This window comes from Epinephelus moara, chromosome 16, assembly GCF_006386435.1.
Source record: "Epinephelus moara isolate mb chromosome 16, YSFRI_EMoa_1.0, whole genome shotgun sequence".
NCBI classification, from domain to species: Eukaryota; Metazoa; Chordata; class Actinopteri; order Perciformes; family Serranidae; genus Epinephelus; species Epinephelus moara.
In genome coordinates, this window is record NC_065521.1 from 46,542,369 (window position 1) to 46,550,866 (window position 8,498).

At 42.5% G+C, this 8,498-nt stretch overlaps 1 protein-coding gene across 3 annotated transcripts in view; it reads left to right on the plus strand.

The window, feature by feature from the left end:
* Positions 1-5,465, plus strand: part of gripap1 (GRIP1 associated protein 1) — a 65,404-nt gene extending 59,939 nt beyond the window's left edge. For all 3 annotated transcript variants that reach the window (XM_050064435.1, XM_050064436.1, XM_050064437.1), the window contains one exon: positions 886-5,465. In XM_050064435.1, coding sequence (XP_049920392.1) covers positions 886-966 — 81 coding nt within the window. In that variant the 3' untranslated portion in view covers positions 967-5,465. The remainder of the gene's footprint in view (positions 1-885) is intronic.
* The last annotated feature ends 3,033 nt before the right edge of the window (positions 5,466-8,498 follow it).

The window sequence follows — 8,498 nt, forward strand, 5'->3', positions numbered from 1 at the left end:
TGAGCCAGCGCAATAATTTAGAACAATCAGGCTATTTGACCGGAACTTCTTTATAGGTGTCCTACAACACTTTTTAACGGACACCCTGCAGCCAATCAGAATCGAGTATTCACCCAGACCATGGTATAAAAGAAAATTAATCATCAGTTATTTTGTTGATGAATCGTTTGTAATTTTGAAGCAGAAAACATTTTCTGTGTTTGTTTCTTTAATTTGAGGGTTTTATCATATTTGACAGTAAATGAAATGTGCTGGTTGTTGATTGTCGGTCGGATTAAACAAGACGTTAAAGAGCCACTTTGTTTTTCACACACTGAACTGTTCATCTGCTAATTGGGAAAATGAATCAGTGGTGGAAATAATCATCAGTCAGACTCTCACAGCGTGACGCTGCTTTCACAATTACACAGTTAATTTATTTGTCAGTTTACAGAAAATGAATCTCTTTAATTTGGTATTTTGGTATTTGTTTTATTACCAAAGCAGAAAAAACAGGAAAAAAAATCTGCTGCAGTTTCTCTGATTTTTAGTTTTCTCTGAATGTTTGTGTTTAAAGACTTAAAGACTGTTTGTGAGGAATCATAAGGACTAACCAGTGTCCAGTGTGACATCTTCAAATGTCTGATCATATTCGACCAACAGTCCGAAACACAAAGAGATTCAATTTATTGAGATGGAAAGAAAAAGGAAATAAAAAGCAGAAAATCTGAAAAACAGTTTTTCTGGATCGATAATTTAAATAATTACTCAACACTATTTTTGTTGCTCTGACAGAACAAAACATTTGAACGAAACAGATCAATCAGTAGATAAAATAACGGTCAGTAGCAGATTGATTGATATGAAACTGGTAACAACTGAGAGCTGGTGTCTTTGTTTCTGTAGGACCTGGAGGTTTTGTCCCAGGAATTAGTCCGTCTCAGTAAAGAGAGCAGTCCTGGTGGCAGTGCAGCCGGATCGGGATGAGACTATCACCTGGATCCATCCGTCCATTTCCTTCCTTCTCACTACTATTATCCGCCTCAGCTGGAAGGTGTGGGCTGGGCTCAGACTAACACCTGGAACCAACATTTCTTCCTTCTCCCACTTCCTGCTTTCATGACCTCAGACCTGCTGTGGGCTTCAGCTACCATCTGGAACCGCAGTGATTTCACCATCTCAGTCTGCCTGCTGGGCTACGACTAAATGCTGGACTCTGTTGTTTCTGAATGAAGAGAGGAAACAGTAAGTTTTTACGTCCAAACTACACACCAGAGGGAATAAAAAGTCGGGCTCAGTTTATTTATGTTGCTATTGAATGTACTGTAATTAGACTGCACCACTCAGTTCCTCTGAGACCTGGCTACAACCTGGAACACGTACATTGTAACAGACTTATGATTTGTATTGTAACGACTGTAAATCTTTACTGTCACCGCTTTCTGTGTCCGTCTGTCGGGTCCTGGCTATGTCCTGGAAAACACTTAACTGAATGAATGACTAACCTTATTGGTTTCTATGTGCAGTAACTCTGTTGTGATCTGGCTATTTCCTGAGCTTCCTGTCTGCAACAGAATACGTCAGTACTGAACACAGTGGGGTCTGTCTATAACCTGGATCATCGAAGGAGTTTTTATTGAGCTTTAAGATTAATTCCTGGAAACAGACGTTTGACGAAAACACAAGGATTCATTTATTCCCGGAGCTTTCAGCCACGTCTCATGAGCTTCATGATTTCCTTTGTTGTGGTCAGGTGATGATGAATCATCTCTGTGACGACTGAGCCAAGATCTGAGGTCAGACGCATCATCCATGTGCGAGCGCAGAAACCCTGCGAACGCCTTTTCCTGCACATTATAAACGAAGAGTGTTCACATATCACGCAGACGTCAGCGTTCACACGGTTTCGGCAGCGAGACGATGAGGGCGAGATTAAACTTCAGTTCAGAGACAGAAAAACTGTTTTTAGGTTCTTTCCCAGTTTAACTGATGGTGTTAATTGTTGTCAGGCTGCGCAGCGATCTATTAAATGTCAAAGTGTATTTATAAAAGTTAATTTTAAATGTTAAGTGAGTGATTAATGTTCATCATCAGGGTGGTACCTGACTCAGAATCAGACTTGACTGAATCGTTGTACACAAGGTGTCATACATCTGACAGAAAGAATGCGTCTGCATATTTCTGTATCTGAGCGTCAACACAGTTTCAGTCATGAATCTACAGTTTTATGCGTCTGTCCCCAGCTGTTGATGAAGTCCATGAGATGTAACTGAAAGCTCCAAGAAAAATAAGTTGACCTTTTTGTCAGGAGGTTTTGATGTCGTCCAAAGTAACAGAAGTTTAATCTAAGTGACTGTTCAGCCGGTAAATGTGGTCGAGGGTCAGGAGAGAGGTTTGTGTCAAAACTGCGTCCGAATCCAAAGTGTGGAAGATGAAGTGAACAGCAGGCGTCACACAGAGAGAGAGAGAGGGGGGGGGGGGGACATGATGGTGTTTAAAGATGGAGGACACTTCTGTCAAAATCACATCGTCTCTCCTGAAAGAACATTTGTGTTTCCCAGGATGGCGAAGGCTCGACTGGCCCTACTCTGCCTCTGATTGGCTCAGGGCTCATTTAGGGGCCGTACACATGCTGCGTCTTTTCTGCCCTTCAGCGTCACCACCCTCAAACTTCCATGCGTCCTTTATGATATCATAGATACAGCCAATAGATGGCACCAGAGGGCGGAGTCAAAGGTTTCACATGGTAACAGTCCAGGTGACGGTGGAGGAGGTCGTGATAATGTACCTTCAAACGGAGGCAGAGTTGTAGACGGCGATGGTGTGTGAGGTCTTTGAATACATCACAACATTTGGACGGAGAATTTTTTTTTACTCATTATTAAATTTGGTCTTCGTGTCTCGCTTGAACTACGCTTCACTGCCTCCGTGATCTCTGATGGTTCTGCTCTGTTTCGTATGTACCCACAAATTTTTTAAGAAAATGAGCACGAACACAGACGAGATGAATGCAGAGTACAGACAGAAAGGTCCGTCTGTCTCCGTCTGTCTCCGTCTGTCTCTGTCTCTGTCTCTGTCTCTGTCTCTAATGTTGAGCGGAAATGAGCCCTTAAATGCGGGCGGGTTGTTTCCGTCCAGCACTCGCTGTATTTCCTCATCAGATGGAAGTCTGCACCTGGTTTATCGTCCACAGAACGAGGCATTTTGAAAACAAAATATAACGGGCTGCAGTGAGAGTCTCTCTATGGGATATTTAAAAACCACAGGTGTGTGCGTTGAGTTCCTGTCAGGCAGGAGGCGGGGTTTAATCGTGGCGGCGTGCACAGGAACAATGCTCCACTATGATTTTTCTCCAGTTGAGGATTACAATCTGTGCTGGTTTTAATTCAGCGTTGAGTATTAATCAGCCGTCACCCTGGCCAGTCCCTCTCCTCTCACCAAACCCGACCAATCCAACCAACCATGGCAGCGAGTACCAGCCAATCAGAGCAAGAGTAGACGGGTCATTGTCATTGCTATCCTTGGAAACGCAAATTCACCTTTTGCAATAAATTCATAGCTTCGACCCCCGCTGGTCACATCATGATGTTGTGTGAAGAATAAATAAAGAGACCTGAGAGAGAAGTTCAAGCCCCGCCTCCTCTCTCACCTCCACACAGCCGACCAATCACAGAAAAGTTAATGTGAACGAGTCGGCAGAAACAACTCTGACATGTTTGTTTCAACGACCTGTTCACGACGAACGTCAGGGCGATGTGACGGAGCGATCAGAAGAGCGTTAAATTATCAGAAAGTTCTGTCGACATTAAAAACTCTCGCACTCTGCTACATCTCATCTTCTCTCAAACTCGTTTCATCAGAGTGTGTTTGTCGGCCGTGGCTATGTCATGGAGCACAAACGGGCTGTACTCATGTTAACAGACTGAATGTTAACGTTTTGTTTTTTTTTCTGTTTGTGTTGGGCCATGGTTATTTCCTGGAAAAAACGCCTGTCGTTCCCTGCGGAGTTGAGTTTTTGCGGCCCGGCTACGATGTGGGACGATTGTGCATCCCGTCTTTTATTTATAACTTTTCACTTTACTGGGATGTTTAATTCCTTGTGGAAATGCATCTGTATCTCCCGTTACAGAGCGTGTCTCATTAAACTGTGGCACGGACGTCAAATGGGTCAGACTATTTGCTGGGTGTTACAGAACGCTTTAATCCTCCTTATTTGAGAGTTTTATTCAAAAGATAATTTAGAGATTTCATTAGTTTATTTTGAAATTTAAAAAAGAAATGCATGAAAACAGGAAACAACTTTAAGATCTGCACTTTGAGTCTGTTTCAGATTAAAACATAAAATGAGTCAAAGCAGTTAAAACAATCTTTTCTTACTTTAGTAAATGTCTTGATGTTGCCTTCACTTCCTCCCGGACATTCATATCAGCCTGGGATGCAGAATGGCTCGATGAAAACTAAAATGTTTGTCTCTTTGCTTTTTGATAATTCAGCTTTTTATCTCCAGGGCTGTGTCTAATTCTTGGATCACATGGACTGTAATTTGTCTTGCACTATTATTTTATTTTGTGTGACTTATCTCCATCCGTACTGGGGACACCAAATGGTGCAGAAAAACAAGTGTAACTGTCAGCTTTGGCTGCGGGCTGGGTCTGCTTCCTGCTTCAAACAGCATATCTTATTTTTATTCTGACTGTCTCTTTAAATCTGTTTCTGTGACTGTCAGAAAAATAATGTTGAACTTTTGACAGGAAGTGAAACTCAAGCACTTCCTGTCTGCTCTGCCTTTGTTTATTCTCTTTGATATTTTTTTGTTTTTGCTACGTGGCCCCTGACTACGTCCTGGACTGAACCTCTGGCACAGGCTGCTTCTGGTGACCGGGCTCTGACTATATCCTGGACATAATGCTTGTGGCAGTCTGTGTGTTTTATGCTGTAACTGCCTGTAACATCTCTGCTTTATTTTTGGTTTGTAAAAAAAAGAATATCCAAATTTCAGTCTGATGTAAAGACGTTAAAATGTGAGAGACGTCGTTGACTGTTTGCGGTGCAGCTTCACGTGTTTAAGGAAACAGACCTCAGATCCTTCACACCAAACTTAGTGGCATTATTACACATGATTGAAACGATGTGAGAACAGCAGGACGAAGTGGAGACGTCACAGTATCGAAGATAAATCTCATTATAAAGATAAAAATATTAACAGTAGTTGTAGAGTAGTCGAGCTGCACTGAAAACACACTGATGTTTTCTCTCGGTCCGTCACTGGCTCAGACTGACTGAGCGGGATCGGTCTATGTGCTGGGCAGTGACGTGGCCTGTTGCTTTGTTTTGTTTGTAATGTTTAAATCTGTATATATCTACACGCTGTGACATGACTTCTAACTGTATGAAGAATCAACTGATGTATTTATGACACCGATGATGATCATGACGCTAATTATTGTAACATGGAGAACATATGATAAAATATTGTCTGAAGACGACCTCGTGTCCGCTGTTTTCTTTGCTGACCAGCATTCATCGGCCCGACCTCAGTCTGCGTCTTCACACAGTTCAGGACAAACTGTCCACAGACAACACACAGTTAATGGAGTGAAATATCAACGTTCAGTTTGGAGACAGTTTGTAGAGCTCAAGTTTGTTTTTGGCAGGTGTCACAGTACACGGCATTTCACAGGAGGCAACTGATGATTTTTGGGGACATAACGATCAGATGTCATTGAGAAGTAACCAAAAGGGCCTAAACTACGCATTGGAGGGATATATTCATCATTTTATTGTTGAGAAGGTCGATGAAAAGCTTAAATTACAAGCCAAAATTTACAGGTCACAGTGTACGCTTGTGAACCGCATCTGGTTGCCGTCACCATCAAAGACAACAAGTTAAAGTGCCACTGAAGTTAAGGTTTTTGGCTCAGAATATGAGAAAAGGATAACGGCCTTTTTACCATCTTTACCAAGAGTGTCTCTCCGTTAGTTTGGTGCTACAGTATTTACACTGAATCATTCAGCATAACGTTTGCCAACCTTTGTTATCTCTGCCATTACAGATAAGTTAATGAAGCTAAGCTCCAGAAGTTAACGTTAGCTTAACTAGAGCCCTTTGGACAACAGCTAACAATGATGTACGATCACCAAAGTACAAAACTAGAACAAAATAGGCTAATGAACTCCCAGCAAACAAGGTGACATGATGAACAACGCAGCTAGGAGCTAACGTTAGGCTAACTTTAGCTAACGTTAGCTAGAGATGTTAAAGATAACTTTATATTTCTTTCCAGCAAAGTGACAATATGTTGCCTCAAACACAATGTTGACTTACCTTAGAACAGATGTAGACATCATTGTTAATCTTATTCACGTTGAGTTGATGTTGTGGTCTAACGTTACCACACAACTTTATCCAAAGGAGACACTTTTCTCGGTTGAGATGTGGTTTAAAGTGTAAAAAATACACCTGGTCGCCCAGCCTCTCAGGATACCTTGTGTCAGAGTTGCATGTACCCCATGCACACCGTTTGACCATTTTTAAACTTCAAATCTCAGAAAAAGCTCATAAAACTGAACAAACTGACTTTCTGTAATGCATTTCAATGGACGTCCAGGCAGAGAATGTCCCAGTGTATGGGAATGGCTATACGCACTGTGATTGGCTCATCACGTCTGAGGGCGGGGCTTAGCCATAGGTCAATTTATTCACTAATTCTGACCAAACTTGACCCAAACGTCTAACAGGATAAAATAATGAAGGTCAAAAGGTCAAAGGTCATCTTGACTGTGACATCATCATGTTTTAACGTCATATCTCAGGAACAGAAGGGGAGACATTTGGTCAGATACTGAATTGGTGACTCTAATCTTGAAACTGTGCTGATTGTATAGATCTTCTGTGTGTGAAGCATCCATGTTTTCACTGACATGAATGGAGACTGTCAGAGACACTGGACTGGTGGGCGGAGTCATACAACGACGTGATTCAAATTTATCTTTGTCTTTATAAATGATTATTTTTTTTACATGTGTGTGAGGAGTGTGAGCTCAGTTTAAAAGGCAAAAAGTCCACAGAAAGAATCAACCGTGATTCTGCAGGGCTCGGTCTACTTCCTGGACCACTGGAGGAAACTTTCCATTGAACTGAAGTTTGGTTCTTGAGTTGTCTGCAGGTGACGATACATCAGCTCTGTGAATCCTGCACACAAACTGTCAGGAGGGCTGACTCCGCCCCCCCTCCATCCTTCCCACAATCCTCTCTGTTTGTTGATTAAAACTCTTCCTGCTCTCAGTAAAGTTTGGTGATGGAGGTCGAGTTTGGGGCTCTCAGCGGGGGACGCTCCGCTGCGCTGCCGCTAATTAGCTGTCCGGTACTTCCTGTCCCGCAGAGAGGGAGACTGATTAGAGAGGTGACCACTCGCTGCTGATGGGGTCCGCCTTAACGAGATAGCGTCTGATTGGCCGGACCGAGGGTTAATTGAAGAGGAGGAAGTTGATGATGAGTTAAATGTGGTTTTAATTAAAAGGAGAGCTCAGAGGGAGGCTGGCTGTTCCACCTGTCTGTCTGTCTGTCTGTCTGTCTGTCTGTCCATCAGTCCATCTATCTGTCCATCTTAAACCCATCTCTGATTGTTTATGGCAGTCATTTATTAGAAAACAAAAAAGCAAAAAACCCAAATATTTTATTCCAGGCTTTAGACAGCCCCCCTCTCATTGGGGCCCTGGATAATCAGTCCCACTTTACCTCTGCTACGATGCCTCTGAAAACACTATCAGGAAATACAATATCTGATCATCACAATCTATAACACACACACCCACACACACACACACGCACACACACGCACACGCACACACACACACACACACACACACACACAGAGCAGCAGATATCATCTCCACATGTTGTTCTATAATTAAACTGTGGTCCTCAGGATCAGACCGCAGCTGCACGAGACACACAACACTGTACTTCCCGTTCCACCAGCTTCTGTTACACACATTATGCAGTGTGTGTACACTCACTGGCCACTTTATTAGGTACACCATGCAGGTACCAGGTTGGACCCCTTTTTAATTCTTGGTGTCACAGACTCAACAAGGTGCTGAAACATTCTTCAGAGATCTGGGTCCATATTGACGTGATGACATCACACAGTTGATCCATGATGTTCCAGCACATCCCAAAGGTGCTCTATTGGACTGAGATCTGGTGACTGTGGAGGCCATTGGAGTACAGTGAACTCATCGTCATGTTTGAGATGATGTGAGCTTTGAGCATCAAAACAGAGTCACACACACTAAATAACTAAAATAACTCATTTTGCAGAATCTCAGAATGATATTAAATTATGTTATTATAGTTATTGATACATTAATGTGTTGATCAGCTGGTACAAGTGGAGATAATGTTAACGACTTTATAAACTTTAACTATCTTGGACAATGTCTCACACCCACTCCACCATGTGCTGGTCAGGCACAAGAGTACTTTCAGTGGGAGACTCATACCACCAAGATGTACC